General features: G+C 37.7%; 1 protein-coding gene across 6 annotated transcripts in view; it reads right to left on the bottom strand.

Moving 5' to 3' along the window:
* Positions 1–806: 806 nt before the first annotated feature.
* Positions 807–18534, bottom strand: part of HSPBAP1 (HSPB1 associated protein 1) — a 62356-nt gene continuing 44628 nt past the window's right edge. For 4 of the 6 annotated variants that reach the window (XM_007437185.4, XM_025172517.2, XM_007437184.4 and 1 more), the window contains 4 exons: positions 15456–15627; positions 9262–9345; positions 4311–4421; positions 931–1704 (listed from right to left, as the gene is read on the bottom strand). In XM_007437185.4, coding sequence (XP_007437247.2) covers positions 1174–1704; positions 4311–4421; positions 9262–9345; positions 15456–15627 — 898 coding nt within the window. In that variant the 3' untranslated portion in view covers positions 931–1173. Of the gene's footprint in view, positions 1705–4310; positions 4422–9261; positions 9346–15455; positions 15628–18534 lie in introns of all 6 variants that reach the window. The other 2 variants (XM_007437183.4, XM_025172518.2) reach the window with 2 other exon arrangements.

Raw genomic sequence — 18534 nt, forward strand, 5'->3', positions numbered from 1 at the left:
TGAAGCAAACGTTTTGAAAAGATAATACATTTTGTGTATATGTGCATACCTATTAAAGTACTGTTGATTTAGGGGGAGATTTTAGTGATTTTGTTGATATTATCCTTGCCTTTTTTGACTTTGCATTTTATTGGTTCTTGATTTTATGTTTTAAATTATTATTTTTATTATTAGCTGTTGGATTAAAAGGCAAGATAGAAATCTGTCAAGTATATGCTTGTGTGAAGCTGTACTCCATTGACAATAGTTTCAGCAGAAGGAAAACAACATAATCAGGAAATAGCACAATGGTATGCTGAAGTTAATTTTTGTAGGTATAGAAGATGTAGCATGCAGCATATTACCGCAGCCTTACACAAAGGGGTAAGTCCAAAATATCTGGATGGCACTGAATGGAGAAAGGTTGGAGTGCCCGTCTTTAATAAGAAAGGGCAACTTTGTTTAGGGAATTTAATTAACAAGCAGCATGCTTGGGAGATGTCTTCCATGGAAAACCATAATACCGTAATCAAGATCCTTGATCTAACAGCGCATCCTTGTTTGTGCTACTTCGTAACTAATGTTTGCCTATCCAAGTCCATTTCTTTTTTACTTAGGAAAGTAGTGGACAATATATATGGCAAAGATTAAATGCATTTATTATAGCACAGGTTTTGGGAGACTAGAGTCCACTTGCTATGTGGGAATTAGATGTCTGGAGGGAAAATATTTAGTCCCTGAAAAATAGATGCAACTGTCTCCTACATCCTTTGAGTTAATTCTATAAGAACATGAGCTATCGGTTGGAAGTTCTTTTTCAATATCACCTATTGGATTACTGGCTTTAGATAAACTAATCTCTCTCTTTGATTCAGGAGCCACATCTATAGTATAGGAACAATAATGCCAGTTAGCCTGACAGATCTATTCAAAAGTTCCTAAGACGATACAGTACTGCAAAAGCCTATGAGCATTTAGGATAAATGTTTATTATGATTACTGGTTCTTTATACAATACTGTATACTGCTACTGAATTGTCTGCCCCCTATTAACTTTGACAAGCTTAACCATTACACTATCTGGAAATCTACATTTGTACTTTTAAAATGTGTTTTGGTTCCTATTTGCTAGTTATCCAGAGTTCAGGACTTTCCAGAGTATATTTTGTCATGGCTTTTTTATTTCAATAGATTTTAAACATTCACTTTCTCCAATAAAAGACGAGCTATTAAACCCACAACTTGTGGGTTCAATGCACAATCTAGCAAGTCATTTGTAGAAATGAGAGTTTGTGGAGAGGTGGCCATGCATTCTAGATCCTCTCCAAGGGCTCCAGAATCACTGGTCATCACAGATGTCTTCCCAGCAGGGTATAAGTTTCCAAAATGTCTCTCACTTCCACTGAAAAGGTCTTCATAGTCATGTCCAGCTACTCCAGTTGGATACGTTTCCTGGGGTTGCGGTAAAACCTGAAAAAGGCTCTGTCCAAAGGGGATTGTTGTCAAGCTTTCTGTTTCAATTACTGTTATGTTAGAGTCACAGGGTTTAGATTTTACGCACTCAGATTCTATATTGATCTGTACTTTCCTCCTCTTGTGTGACTCTTGAAGAATTCCATCAGTACTGTGGACTTGGTGTTTAATTGTACTTTTCTGATGTTCTAAATAGGCGGACACTGCTTTGTTTAAATACTCAAGGTTGGTATCATGGGATGTTACCTCAACCTGGAAAAAAAGAAAACAGAATTCAAGCTAATATCTACATGACTGTTAGAATTTCTTGAAGCAGTTCCTCTTAAGAAGCTATTCTCATTACTTTTGTTTGTTCTTTATCTTTTGAGAGTTTAAATACATGCACACGCACATACAAACACACATGGATACATACATATATTCTATTTATTTATCTCTGCTTCTTTTTCAGCTTTAATATTTTTACTTTTACAGTCCTTGAATTTGAAAAGCTGTAGTAGTTTAACATCCATTCTATTTAATCTGTTTCTTTTGGGAAAAAAAGCATTCCTGTATTTTTTGTAAACTCCACAGTTAAGCAATGTCTCTATTGGGACTAATAAAAATATCAGAAAATAGTGTATCCGCTTTTGAGTTTTTCCAAACTCTTCATCAAGGTGGGGTGCAGAAAAAGTGAAGGATGGGAAAAATACGTTTTTTAAAATTAAAATCAATGGGCTAGTTGTTGAGACCACAAGGTCTGCCTTTTAAAGCAAGTCTCAAGCAGCTGGAAAAAATTCTGCTAGATGCTACAGATACCATTGAAGACACTGGAACAAAGAAGCAAAGGTTAACCCCTATTTCTGAAAACATACAGACTGGATGCTATCTAACTCTGTCTCTTGTCCTAAAAGGGGTACTCTATTTACTTTTAGAACTTTTCTACAGTGCCTCATTAAGATGACATTATAAAAATATTTTGGAAGTGCAGCTGAAGAACAGTGAGTGTAAATTCTTGTTCAAGAGTTCACACAGTATTACTTTCAGGGGAGGAAACAAGATGGCGACGAGGCTGCAGCTTTAACAACGAGCTCCCGCAAAAAGGTTTTCTACTTCTAAATCCACATATCCTTTAAAACTTTAAGATCTACTTACAATATAAGACGCTACAACCCTCCCTTCTGGAGTATTTTTGGATAACAGCTAAAGCTGCAACTAACTCCTTGCGTTATGGGGAAAAGGAAGAAGCGACAAAGAATACCCTCCGCAACGCAACCTTCAGCAAAGCCGCTGAAGCAACAGAAGGTAGATAAATTTATAACCAATAAACGTATCTCTTTGGCAAGTAATTCCTCCCTACTTCACTTATCGGACAGATATGATCCATTAGAGTGGGACTTACAAGTATTACTTTCATTTAAAATATTTTGTGCTACATCCCATGTCATGAGGTTGAATTCCTCCTGTCCACTCAAGTATATCTGGGGTCATGGGAGAGGAGAACCCAATCTGCCACTTGGGTTCAGCTGAATATACCCTTTATTTTTAAAATTCATATCTCACTTTTTTTATTATGAACTCAAAGTGGTTCACAAAATGAAGAGTTTAAAAAGAGAACCTTCATAGAGCCCCAAATTAAACAGCACAGAAAATAAAGGTATCAAAACATAAGAACCAGCATGCAAAAGCACTTGGAACAAACTGAAATGATGTAGTCGAAGACTCCCAGAATCCCCCATGCTTCAAGCAGGCACTTGAAGGAACTATACAACTCTGGAGCCTTTACTCAGGAAGTAAATTTAATAAGTAAGTTTAAAAGTAAAAGTAAATTAAAAAAGTATAAAGAAAACTCAGGAAGCATAAGTTAGTGCACATTATTTTCCCCTCAAAAAGCAATTTCTCCATGCTATGGTTGAGGCATAAACATAAACCCTTTTATTCAACTATTACATGCAGCTGTGGGAGCACTAAAGAACATGTGGAGGGCTTCCCAAAGGCATTTCCATTCCCATTAACTGAGATGGGATGATAGCAGCACCCAAGGAAATGCATACCCATGGCAAACCACTCCAGTGAAGGAAAAGAGAGAGCTAGCTAAATACCAGCCCCATGTTCATGTTTGATTTTGCATGCGGTTGCCTGTAAGAAGGGAATGGTGCGTAATTCAAGGCTCTCCCTGGCCAAGTGCTCCTTTCCCACAAAATGCTGTACTCTCCATAATAATATATGACATTATTAAGGTGCAACTACATTTAAAATAATTGCATCCCCAAACATACAAAATACATTTACTGTTGGAGGAGGAGAGGCTAATGGCTGAAATTGTTATCAGATAACTAATATTTTGATGTGAATTGCAGTGGTTCTTTATGTTATATTCAACTTTGGATGAAAAGTTAAATAATCTTATGCTTGTAACACTGACATCCTAAACGGCAATTAATATTGATAGAATTTGTGCTGTTCTCTTTTTTTTCAATACTTTAAGCTTTCTAAACAATAGATGGTTAATAATTTTAATAACCATATCATATAAACATTGTTGCATTGAAATCTGCACTGAAATAATACAATGTATCAAGTTTTATAACTACAAAAAACCTCAAAACATTTACTGTTCTCAGAGTGCTGAATCCTCTGATTGCATATAATATACAAAAAGAGATAACAGCAAAATCCATATCTTGGAATAGAATGTCATACTGAGTCTGCGTCAGTACTACATTTTAGGCTTAGTACCAAACCTAAGATCAAATGGAGCAGCCAGATATTCATACTTAGTCACACTGGAGATGCTAATCATTGCTGTGTACAACTGGGGCAGGGAGTAGTAGCCTTGCATTAAAATTTACAATAATATCTAAAATGAAGAGGAAAACCTCTGTGGGGTTGAGCCAAGAATCTGTGGCGCTGGGATCTTCTGCAGATTTGACTGCACATATCATCATTCGAGTTATTGCCTCTTCTACACGGGCTTCATGATCTGCATCCTATTAAAAAAGAAAAGACGGGATATTTCGAATATATGGAAAGGACAGTGGTTAGCAGGATAGGGAACATTTGGATATGCTGAGCCAATGTGTTTTGAAGCAGTGACTATTCCTTTGTATTTTGATCTAAATCACTGGTTCTCAACAGGGGCGGTACCGCCCCCCGGGGGGGTGGGAGGATGCTGAGGGGGGGTGAACTTGTTTTGGGCGGTAGGGGGGCGGTGGGCATGTTTTGGGCGGTAGAGGGGCGATGAGCATGTTTTGGCATTCGAACTTAATTTTAAAACTCCCCAAAAATCAATTATCCGGTTTACACCATTTGTACCAGCAATAAAATGAACTTACGCGACAGCTGCCCTCACACACTTCTAAGAATGGTGAGACGAATTTGTATTCTATGTAGGCTGACCTTGAAGAACTCGACACTACGATTCTTCTCTGATCCCAACCAGCACAGCGCATGCATCAGCTGTTTTCCCGCATGATTAATCGCAGCGCGTGCGTCAGCTGTCTTCCCGCGCGATTAATCGCAGTGCGTGCGTTGAGCGTCCTTTCAATATGAATGTTTGATTTGACCCGTGTTTCTTGAGTTGCTTTTCGTTCGCTTCATTTCTGTTTTTTCCCCTCAGTTTCGATTTACTTTCATTGTTTATTTGGCCAGTCGGCTAAGTAAGTGCGCTTATTAGTTCTTTATCTTTATTTTTTTGCATTAGTCATTTTAATTTTAATAAAAGGAATGCAATTACCTTCCAGGGCAAAAGTATCGAGTTAAATCGAACAAATTTGGTGTGTAAGTCTACTGAAAAAAATTACTTAAAATTTTTGCCTTTTATAATTCAGTAACTCCCCCCCCATACCCTAAATTACAGGATTTTCACAAAGGGTGGCGTTGAAAAATTTTCCGCTCCTTAGCGGGGCGGCAGCTTCAAAAAGGTTGAGAATCACTGATCTAAATGGTGGGGTGTGCGGGTGGGAAGGAGTCTATGATTCATTTTATAACAGTGCTATGAAGGATCTCTGATACTCTGAAGAATCAAAACTTATCTGGCAGTTCTAGAGGCTTCATGATGCTTCCTTGTATTAGACAAATCGCAGCACTCATGCTAAAGGGATCTGTCATTTCCAAAATAGGCAGAGAGGGTAATTAACATCCCTTATTATTTTATCTGGGATTTCAGAATTTCATAAAATGCCCATAAAAGCCACCCGATCAAACAATTATATAATTTTTCCTAATTGGCAGTCGTTCGATTGCATTAGTGTCTTGTTAATTGAGACTTATGAATCTTAATTTATACCACAGGGATATCCTCTAACATATAGAATCTTTCATTTAGGAGGATCAAAAAGGCACATCCCAAACTGTATGTCTCAATGATTTAAGCTCTTAAATACAAACACTCTCTCTCTCACACATACACACAAATTACTATGAGAACGCAAATGCCTTGCAAGCTATTACTAAATTATTTTAAATTCTAGGGAGCCTGCTGTCATCTGACAGTATCACCAGCCCACTAATGTATTATTGCAGTCTTAAACAGCAACAGAAGGGGGGAAAAGCCAATGTTGTCTTTAATGAAGGATACCAGCACACAGTATTTAAAGATGAAACAAGAATCCCGTAATTGATTCTTACATGCTACAAGCTGTCATGTCTTTCTTGGGTGCCTTTAGGCGGTGAAATACAAAGACTAATTTAGGATTTCATCAAGATGAGCTGCCTAGGAAAGCAAAGCCTGAATTGCTTTGGAGCTGGAGACAGTTCCAGGGGCAACAAGAAACAAAATCACTGCATAAAATGGTACTTCTGCCCCACAGTGCTGGAGATAGAATGAAGAAGTGGGGCTTTTTGGCTTGAATTTGCCTATGAAAACAGGGAGGTAGCAAAAATATAGCAAGATGCGACCTTTGCTCTTGACCAGCAACTTGCAGTTTCCCCACAGAAACTCTTCAGAAAATCCCCTTTTCTCTCTTCCTGTTTTCTCTGCCCTTCCTCCTATCATTTATATCTATCGTGGCACAAACTTAATAGACCATTTGCATTTCTGATGATGCCATGTCACATTTATATCAGATAAATCATATCTGACTGAAAGTATTCAAAGATATAATTTGCAGATTAACAGAGCTTTCTGGTTCAACTCCATCCAGACTTCAGCCTCCTGCATTTGAGGCTGAGGACTGTATCATGTGGTAGGATTGCCTGAAAGCATTCAAAGGAAGCACCTGTACTTTGTTTCCTACTAAAAGCGCATTGTGATCTGTACTGGCAACATGGCCTGTTCAGACCATATATCATATCATCCCTTTCACTCATGGATCATAGCTCAAGCTAAAGCAGTGCAAGAAAGTGCAAACCTCCCTTATATTAGTACCATATAGTGCACTACAGAGAGCCGGTTTGGTGTAGTGGTAAAGGCGCCAGGCTAGAAAGCGGGAGACTGGGAGTTCTAGCCCCGCCTGAGGCACGAAGCCAGCTGGGTGACCTTGGGCTTCTCCCTCTCTCTCAGCCCTAGGAAGCAGGCAAGGGCAAACCACTTCTGAAAAACCTTGCCAAGGAAACTGCAGGGACTTGACTAGGCAATCGCCAGAAGTCAACAGTGACTGGGAGGGAGGGAGGGAGGGAGGGAGGGAGAGAAGAGGGTGCACTATACTGCAATATTAGAGGTGTGATGCAATGAACTACCCTATTTTGCTAAGTCTCTTTCATTAATAAATTGGATAATTCTAGCTCTGGAGGGCTCAGAAGAAACTCTTGTAGAATTTAGAATTGCAATAAGTCTTATCAATTTTATTTCAAATGTTATTGTTGCTGCATAAATAGTTAGGGAAGCTCTTATTACTGTTTCATTTTTCTCATGACCCTAAGGTAAGTCATGCAGTCAGGAATATATAGAATTACTGTACAGAATCTTAAAATAAGCTCAGAGTAAATGGACATTCCACAAAAATTGGTACCATTCAGGGACAAGAGACTTCCTCTTGCAGGCTTTTAATATAGTTCCCCACAGACTCTTTATCACAACACAGTTTCATTAGACTAAAACATTCAGCCTCACCTTTTAGCATCTGAAATAATGCATATTTAGAGCAGCTTATCTTAACCATATGAAAACTGACACGCATTTCAGGGTACTGCAACCCTGGGAAGTTCATTCTGCCTGATGAAGTCCATGAATAATATTAATCACTTATCTTAGAATGCAAGGTTTGACGTGGTCTCAATGTGTCAGAAGCAAACTAAACCCTTCTCCTCTTATTGTAAAGCCTGAGTAGAATAATTAATTGTATCAGTAGGGCGGTTGAAACTGGCATGGCACACACTTATCATATCAATATGATAGCAGCTGGTTATTGCCATAAGCCAGAGTACTGCTTGAGTGAATAATGGAAATGTTCTTGATATTACTTTTTAACATCTATGTCATGCATTTTTTCCCCAAGATGGATAACCCTACATCTAGAAAGGAATGTTACCATCATCTCTTGTGATAATAGGATGTAGTCAGCTGTCATCACAAAGAGTAGCATTAGCATTCCTCAAGTTAAACAATCTCCATGCGCAACTTATATTGTTTGTGAGGTTTTTAATTTGGAAAGAGAGGTTATGTTGAGCAAAACTGGAATGTATGGAGCTTTCTTAAGTATATAGGCTCTATATACTTCCTATATTTCTTAAGTATATAGGCTCTATTGAGAGGAGGAAAACAGTATAGAAGGCATCCTGTATAATAGGGATGGGGGAGTTCTGGCCCTCCAGATATTGCTGTACCACACTTCCCAGCATCCCTGCCTACTGCTCATGCTGGCTGGAACTGCTAGGAGATGTCATCCAACACCACTGGAGAGCCCCCAGTGTCCCACCCTATTGTACCCAGTATTATCATGTCTGATTTCTTAATATACCAACTCAGCTCCAACCTATAATTAGGAGATCATATTAATCTGCTCTCTCAACTAAGTAAAAAAGCACCCTCTTTATCTAATAGCAGTATTTCAAGTTTCCTCCTCCTTATCCTCTGCAAATGATCTGTCTCCTGATCAAAGAATGTAAATTTATTGGCTCTATGCTAAAAAAGAACTGCTCTGAGATCTTTCAAAGATGCTGAAATACATTTGTATAGATTTTTAACCACACAAGAAACAGAGCCTAGAATGATTTCTAATGCCATCAAGCTTCAATAATACTTCCTTCCAGTATCCTCTCCACATATTTGCAATCGCATGGATGAAGAGAGTGGGTCTACGTCTGCTACAAATCATCTTTTCAGGTCTCATCGCTACCTACATAACTTTTTCTATGATTTAAAATATATGCAATCAAGATGTTGAATTATACAGCGTAATTTATGCGTATGGTATGTTATAGATTATAACTGGATGGGCCTCTTGTGGGACTTCCATCTATGATTCAGTGCTAGGGAAACAAAAAGGAATGGGAGGGGAATGGAAGAAAGGGTAATTCTAATAACTACTCTGCAATTATTGTACCTACATATGCATAATACTAATTAACAATAGGGTAGACAGATGTCATGGCCAAGAGTATAGCTCTATAGTAGCATACATGCTTTCCATACTGAAAGTTCTTCATTTAATCTCCAAGATCATTATGTGGAAAAATTCCAGCAAGAAATTGTGGGAAAGTTGTGGCTATTGAGAATTGGCAATAAAACATCCTTTCTATTATCAATCTTTGTTATAAACTAACCCAATATAATTTATGCTATTGGTGGATTGTTTGTGAATATACAGGTTATGATACTCCATATGGTTTGCAGCTGGCAGTTTTAACAGGTAAAACAATGATTTTAAGAAATGGAGAGAAAAAATGTACCAGTTCAATCCAAGAATTAACACTAACGGTGATGGGGTCAATGGATTCGACATAATGCCACCAGTGTCTAGGAACCAATAAGACCTGAAGCAAAAAGAAATGGGAATTGATAAGTTGTAACATTCTATTCTTACAAACATGTATGTTGCATGAGAGCATTACATTGTGAATATAAAGGGTTGAAAATAATACTTTTTAATACTAGTTTTGAATCTTTTATAACTGATCTCCACTTGCATTTGATACATCTAAGGAATGATGACTTTTATTATTAAAATATTCTGCAATACTTCTACCCCACTCTTTTATTCAAATGAATACTCAGGACCTTACAAAAAGTGAAAGAAATAAAATACGTCCTATTAAAATCACAGACTTTATTAAAAGCAGCAATCATGAAATCAAACAATGAGCTAAGTGAAACAGAGATTAAAGAAATGAAATTGTAGTACTATCTGTCAAATTACAAATTAACAGATCAGTAGGACTGGATAGTATAAGCTGAGAGTTCACAGACTATCACCACATACTGATTGCTGGCCTAATATAAGCATGCAGTTTGTTGTTAAAATGATCTTTTTCACAATTAAAAAGCCATAGGTTTTATAAAATAGACAGATCTAAGTTAGGCATAAGTAATTTGACATCAGGCTTGAATGGAAAGCTGGACCCATTTCTTCCATGCTGAGCAACTAAATGCCAATGGGAAGTCTGTAAACAGGGCATGAGGTCACTAAGCCCTCTTTTGTACTTTTCTTCTAGCAAACAGTGTTGTGGAATTTCTGGCCCTGGAAGCAATCTGGTAATCTTGAATTTGGGAGTCCTGAAAGTTTTGATGACATGCAAATTCAAGCAAGCAAGCAATCTATCAGCAACCTTACTGCTGAATAACATAGCAGGCAAGGAAAGGTGCTTGAAGGCCTCAGTGTTTCACTTTCTCTTACTTTTTTAAAAACAGCCTTATCTCAAGCCAAAACAAAAACCTTTCATTGTCTTGTTCAACCAATATTTACTATCGAGGGGAAACAGCCACTGATAAGAACATTTGGGATGAGAGGTTATCTCCAACAGGGTTTTTAAGTCTGAACTCTTGCACATATAAGCAAGAGTTAGAATTTTCTTTTAATTCACTGGGTTTAGAAAGGCAGAGGCAAAATTTAGCCGAGTAATCTTTCAAGAGCTTTTTTAATCCAGTCACTTCAAGCTGCAAAGAGCGCATGGATTCCAACACAATATTTTCTCCTCTATAAATACTTCTGAAGAAGACACATACAAGACATTCCTTTAGACATGAAAATCCACAAAGTTTTTGCAGAAGATGTTCATCAATGATATGCCTAATCCAACCAATGTAACTATTAAAAAAATACTTATAAATCTGGTGTATGATTTTCTGCACTATTCCACTGAACAGAGAATATCACGTTGGGGAAAGCTGATTTATCTAGAGTCCTTTTCAATGTGATTATCCCATGGTTTATCAAAAATCATGTCTAAACATTCATTTCCCCACACACCACCCCTAACATATAGGGTAATCACATGAGAATGACATAAATATACTATTGGCTTATGATAAGGATGCCATCAATTATTTAGAAACAGATGTTCATCTTTCAAGACATGTAAAAATCATTCCTGTAAATAAAAATTTTTAGAAGCAGTAGGAGAAACATTAGAAAAGACATCTGGGAACTTCAACAAAATGCTGCAGAGTGGGATGTCGTTGCTGAGGAATCCAACCACCAATTCCAATTCAATCTTCTAATGTCTTATTTTGTAAAATAAGATTTAGTTTGTACACTGCATACCTTGGGAAATAATCACATGAGATATATATCTTCCCAAAACATTTGCAAATCAGCTGGAACACTGGCTGAGTAAGAACCTACTCTACTGTTTGCAGAAGTAAATAAACAGTAAAATAATATATTTTTGGATCTAGCAAAGGCCTAGCAACAACTGTTCCTATACAGTTTCATGCTGAGCTGCTTAAGAATTGTGAAAACAAGTGAAATATCATAAATAAAAAGCCAAGAGATCATAAAATGTACATAGAAGTACACTGATATTAACATCAGAAGTTATATTGGGAAGGAATGCAAAGTTATCAAAGGTGACTTAGCAAACATCGCTGGAGGATTAAGATGCAAATTTGGTACCTAATAATCACCAGGGTGCCTAAATGTATTTAGATTCATTTAGATACTCAGATAAGAACTGGACTGAAACATCAGGAGAAATGCAGAGTCCACTGGCCTGCGAAATTCCAATCTATACTTCAATTTGCGGAACACAGATCAGATCAGTTCAAAATATTAGAAAAGCCACACTGTATCAGAACAATGGCCTATTTAATCCACCATCCTGTTTCGCACGATGGCCATAAGCTTAGGAAGCTGCTGTAGAGCAATGGAAAGAAGAATTGCCTCTGGATCCCCACCCCCAGAGTAACGGAATTGTCCTGGAGGAAACAAGGACCCAATCCATGATTGATTGGATTCACACAACATGCTAAACCATAAACCATGGTGTACAAACTCTTGGTACAAGTAACATGGAAAGTTAGATTCAAACCATCCACACTCTGGCTTAGGGAATTCTACATATCCATATTTCCTGAATTCGGCAAAGAAATCTGTACTTACATAGGTCCTTTTATTCCTTTTCTCCTCCTTGTATTTGTTTATTATATAGATCTACTGATCTATATTTTTGATCAGCTGATCTTGTTTATTATATAGATTTACTGATTTGGCATGAGAAAAGGGTTTGGGTGTGTGTGTGTGTGTGTGCACATACATGTATGTGTTTAAATCTTCAAAGAAGGCATGGTTCTTTCTAGATTATGATATTGCCACCTGAATGAGCTCCTTTTACCCTGACTATTGTGACTGAACCTGTAACAGTAGCAAATATGAAAGGAGAAGAACAGAATAATATGTTGAATATTATAATGTACTCCTGAAGCTAAAAAAAAAAAAAAGCCAATGCAGTGGCTGAGTAAGTTTTGTACAACTGCACACAACAAAACTGTAAGTCGGCTGTCTTCACCCTTCCCGGTGAGTCCTGAGTCCAGCTCCCACAATTTCCCATAAACTGGTTGCCCAAAGCCAGTGCCTCTTGTCATGTCTTTTCACTGAAGAAGTAGGTTGTTACACCATATTAAATCTGCCCACAGCTTTTCCATGTTTATTCAGAGGGAGGGTGTGATTTTTCTGAGGTGAAAAAGTCACCTCTGAGCTGCAAATGTAATCGCAGCATGAGAGAGATGGAGATTACAGTCCCCTTTAATGCCCTATCAAATCATTTCTCCATCCTGGATGACAGCTTTTGATCTACACTTTACATTTGTGCTCCACAAATGGAAAAAGAAGAGCTACGAATGTGTGAAACTGAGGCCACTCTACTGGTAGCTGTCTGTATCTCTCGCTGCTGCTTCTGGGGGCCTGTGGTTTTTCTCAATACTCTTTTTGGAGTCAGTCAGGTAGCTAGCCGAGGCTAATTTGCTACAACAAAAACAAAAAACCCTCAGAGGCTCACAAAGGAAACTTTCAAATTGCTCTCCTGTCATTTTGAGGAAGCAATTATAAACCCACAGGCTGAAATTATCATCTGCAGGTGCAAGAGTGAGACAGAAGGAACCCTGCCAGAACTTGGCTGTCAGTGGGAATCACACAGATACTTTAAAGATAGGGGGACATGTCAAACATTTAGGTGTGGGGCAGGATTTAGGAAGCCACCTTATAATTTTCCCCAAATTTAGCCTACATAACTGACTAGATGAATCCTCTAAAATGGATGAAATTATTTTCTGTTGGCTTCTGTTCATCCAAAAGTAAGACCAAGATTGCATTAAGAAATATATATGGAAGCCAAGATTCCTCCATACCATCAATATAAGAATAAGTAGTGAAATGAGACACAGTGGCCAGAAGATGGCATTAGGTACATTAAGTTTCTTTTAATATTCACACCCAGTGCCCAATTACACACAGCTGCTATGCTGAATACCAAAACACACCTTTATTTTAGTTTTCCAATTCTGCATTGTTGCAATATTTTAATCCATGGCATTACAGTTCTTGGCCAAACAAGAATAGAGAATAGTGTAAAATTACCACAAAGTAATGCTGACAGGAACCCTTCAAGTAACTGTATTTGCAGACATAATATTTTGTATTCTGTTTGAACAGTATCTATTAAAATAATGTCTTCCTTTACTGCCAAATGATTTATTTTCATCAAACTGGATCATCAGATCTCTTCCAACACTAAACAGACTAGGTTTTATCCTCTAGTATGACAGATCTACCTTAATAAGGCTTAGATACTTTAAAGATAATTCTTTGCCTTACTTTATCCAGAAGGTTAGGGAAATCTGACTCCTCCTCAGATTGTAATCCTTCAGAAGACAGAGAAAAAATGGTGGCCACATGCTTAAATATGCCACAACTCCTTAATCTTCCTGGGTCACGTAGATATAAGTATATTGAGGAAAAGATTAGGTCACAACTCCTTGTTACGTATGTTTCCATGATTGGTTAGGGGCTGAATTTATTCAATCATACATTTCTGAAGTGACATCCTTGAAGAACCTTAGCATAAAATTCTTTTGAAGGGATAGCTTGGTTTGAAACCATTGCTTTCTATGGTTGCAAGCAATAAAGATGTATCTCAGCTTCTGCTTTGTTTGGTAGAATTTTGGGAACACTGCTACAAGTCTTCTATTCTGAACAACATTTGACTTCTAATTAGTTTAAACTTAATTAAAAATTGTGATACTCCAGCTTCATTACCATTTGCAATCACTGAAATAGACAGTCTGCATCGAATTTCCAACCTTAATGCAAGGCAATATCCTACTGTCATTAAGAAAGAACAGAAACATAGAAAAAAACAACAAAATGAAATGTAAAGGACAAGAGAAAACTCAGAAGTCAATTCATTCAGGTTTTGGCATCTGTAAGGTATTTTATTGGGGTGTGCAAAACATTTCAAATCTGAACTGCTTCAAATTCTAAATACCCTGTTTTGAGTGTGAAGCAATAGTTGTGAGTCTGAGACAGGCCATTAGAAGCATTTTGGAAGTATTCTGAGTTCAGTACAGCTGTGTTTCAAAGACAAAACACTGTTTCAAGTTTAACATGCTAGAAGAATACTCAAAATAAGCCATTTTGCAATTGAAATAGCTGTTTCACACTCAAAGGATTTCAAGTTAAAAAATGGGGTGCTTCAAATTTGAAATGGTTTTAATGTGGAATGTTTTGCATATCATAGCCATTTTTCACGCCATACAGAATGCAACATAATGTAATGACAAGTGTTTGGAAGGACATCAGTGCAATTCCAGACATGACTACTCTGTAGTACATCCAAGAAAATACCAAAAGCAAATAGAGGTGGGTGAATATAGCAGGGATAAGAACCTTCTTTGGTCTGAGGGTCATACCGCCTCAAAGGACATGTTCCAGGGACTAAGTGACATCAGAGACTATAGGGCTACAGCCTAAATCTAAGAAAAAGTAGTTCATTATGTAATACAAGCTATACTTAGAACAAAGAAGTGAGTAATTAATTTGGAAGGCATCAAGCTGATGGTGCTAAGATCCTAGAATTCTGGCAAGTAGAAAAATCCTTCACAAGGCTGCTGTTCACTTATTGTAGCCATCTCCTCCAGTAAAGAATGATTAATCAACTTTCACATGACTTTGTTAAAAGTACTTTGAAAGCTTCCATTCGAATGCTAATGCACACTGTAAACACAAATGAGATAGCTGCTGGGCAAGTGTTTCCATTATGGAATTATCCATCATGATGAAAATGTAAAAGTTTTTGGCTGGTTCTGCATAATCATTTCTGAAGTCCAAACTGGGCGAGTTATTAGTCTCAAAACAGAGGTAGCTTCTTCTGTATCCTTAGAAACTTACTAAGCAGAAGATTCAAAGAGGCTCACATACCAAGAAACACACCCAAGATCTTTTATTTCTTTCAAAATGTGCAATTTTCACTTGAAAGACATGAAACTACATAAACCGGGAGGATTTTACTACCCCCCACCCCAACAAGCACTATATAGCAAACAAATAAGAAATTAAATCAGACGTCCCAGTTCACATTCATTCACATTCAGTTCATTACTTCTGTTTCATATTTAGTGAAATAGCAGACTAAAGTAAGGGTAGAAAAAATACCTGGCCAGGGTCAAGTGTAATCACATGGGCTCGGGCTTTTTTGAAGAGTGGATATTTCCCCAGATTTGGATTAAGCACGTTGACTTTGCTGAATACACTAGATTCTTCATAGGGAATTCTGGTAGGATAAAGTAGCCTGGAGTCTTCAGGTGGGTACAGATGCCACCTTTTCCTGGAAACAGAAAATGGAAACTTGCATCTTGAAGTTTTATATGGTACAAGTGCAAATAGACAAGACTGTGCCTAAAAGTTCACACATCATGTTAAGCCATGGATTGCATACCCGTGCTCTACTGACAAAAATCACGATAGGTTGTGTCCACACAGCATGCTACACCAAGCCAAACACACTATAGCTTAGTATGATGTGTAAACCCACTGCCTTTTTCGTTAAGATTTGAACCCAAATCCAGAAAGAAGCACATATAGCATAAATGCTGTAAATCCATTCTTTCTAGCTTGTCCTCCCCAGATGTGTTGGCTGGCCATAATACCCAGCTAGCATGACAAATGGTCATGGTGACTTAAATCCAACACTTCTGGGGGACCCTAGATTGGGGAAGTCTGCAGTAAGTAGTTAAGGAACACTCTAAAGAGATTGAAATGTTTCAGTTCAGATTATAAATTTGGACTAGATATGCTTGGATAATATTGCAAAGAAGAACAAACAGTACAACAAATTTCAGTCAGTTGTTGCTGAGGTTTACTTTTGATAAATCAGTTTTGTATAGAATAGAATACTACTCCTCAAACTGGTAGCGTTCTCTGTGTATTATTACTTATTCTGCAATTTATGCCACAGAAATAGTTGGGTCACTATGGAAGATTTCTTATTATTGTTGTATTTATATATCTGTCCTAGTTTGAATGACTTTATTTAACACTAGAATATTTTGTGTAATGTTTTGCATCTCTTGTAATTTGGGATGGGAGAAAAGATCTATCTATTTTTCCTGAGGGTTATGCTGCAGGAAGCAGCTACCATATCTCAGCTAAAAGAGACAAGGCACCCAAAATTGTAATTGTCAGATCAGGTCTTTCCTGTAAATGGCTAAGATACCTAGCCCTGTTCCTCAGATTGTTAAGAGTTTAATGGGATATTTGAAAAGCCCAGCTTTGTTTCTGTTCTGATGGACAAGCACATGCTGCTTCTCTTTGGGGAAGAAAATCTGTCTCCAAAATATTGCACTGTCAACTCAGCACTCTGGGGTAGCAGGATCCTAAAGGCTGCAGAGACCACATATATTTGCATTTACTGTGCTCAAGCCCTGGGACTCCTAGTTAAAAGCTTCAGGATGCAAAACTGTAAAAGGCTTCTGTCTGACAGACCTTGAAGATTATCCCTTATCAGAGCTAGGCTCAAGAGACAAACTGTCTAACCTTGTAAAAATGAACTTCCTACATTCCCATCTATGTTTAGCTGAAAGCAAGTCTCTCTACATCCAATGGGGCTTCAACCCAGGTAAACATACTCAAGTAAAACATCCAACCTGATTTCTGAGATCTTGGGATACTGGCTGCAATTCTGTCATCAAGCCGAAGTGCTATAGCAGAAGAGGATTACATGGGCAAGGAAGTTTGAGTGGTGTAGTCCTTCTCTGTGCTTTCCAGTATAAAAATACTTTTTTTTGGGGGGGGGGGGTGCCAGGGCATAGAATGGCTTAGATTTCTAAAAACAAGCCTCTGCACCCCTCCAGTTGCTTCCTATAATTGACTGTTCTCTCATGCAGCCTAGCTCAAAAATATTCACTTTTCTTTAACTCCAGGGCCAACTATCTGCGGATGACCTGGCACTGTTTCACACAAGCTTTGGATAACTACTACCCAAGAAGCAGAAACAATATATGTCCTAAATTAGAAGTATGAACGAGTGCAATCACATACTATATAAGCTGAGAAACCTACCCGTGGACTAGCTTGAGCCTAGCCCTGAGCCCGAGAGTGATGCTGTGCATTCACTGGAATAATCTGGAAAATGCCCACTGCTGCCTTTGACAAGGATGAAGCACTTCCAGAAGCTAAAGCTAAAGGGCTGTGAGAATCTGTCCTATATTTATATTCCTATATTCAATGTTGCCTTGGCTGTAAATATTTCCTGTCTATATTATACTTTGCAGTTAAAATTACTCTTTTGGTTTACTTTGCTCAATAAATCCTTTCAGCTTCCTCCTCATTGTGGATTCACCGCATTCAAACCCACGAACCTTCTGCCCACATTTTAATGTGGCAAAACACAAGCTTTCTAAATTGTTTGTGGGGAAGTCAGTTTATGCCGTAATGCTGTATTTTCAACTTGCAAGCCAAAGCAAAACAAGCACATAAAGGAGCTTTATAAATTATAACACAGAGAGCAAATTTATAAGAGAAGACACAAGGGAGGGATGTTCCCAAATATTTATTAAATCCAAAACATTTTGTGGAATGGGCAGTAAGATGGCAAACAACATCCAATGCATTAAGAGTAAAGTTGTGCACTCTGGATGAAATCTCAACTTTACAGATCATTGGCGGGGTCTCAATAAGCAATGATGAACTGGGAAAGAAATCTTAAGTTATAAGTAGAAATCTCAACTGAAAGTCTGTGAGCATCAATAAAGAAAAAGGCAATTTCCAAGCTATTTAAAATGTGATTTCTAATATTACTGTGGAATGCTGTGTTATAGTTTTGGTCACCTCATTAAAAAAAATTCAAACTGGAAAATGCACAGGAAAAGGGAAACCTGAATAACCAAAAATTAGAATATCTTCCCCACAAGAAAATAATAAAATGATGCAGGCTTCCATGTTCCTATTGGTCAAGTGGAAACCATCTGGATTCACCAACCCTTTATGTTGCCAATATTCACATCACTCCTCACAGTTCTTGATTGAAAGAGGGGGAAATATAGCGGCTTACATTTACTCCAGGTAGATACATTGGGGGTCACAGGCCACATTTAACTTCTGAATAAAGTGCTGACGGCAACAGTCCAAAAAAGTGGCACGATTAGGGCAAAAATGGAATGTAATTTAAAGAAAATACTTGAAATAGGATTGCTACCCGTGTGTTTAATATGCTTCTCTTTCTCAGTTTATAAAT

Source organism: Python bivittatus, unplaced genomic scaffold, assembly GCF_059951505.1.
Source record: "Python bivittatus isolate LINGU-HERP-01145 unplaced genomic scaffold, Pbiv_v1 ctg000480_np1212, whole genome shotgun sequence".
NCBI lineage: Eukaryota > Metazoa > Chordata > Lepidosauria > Squamata > Pythonidae > Python > Python bivittatus.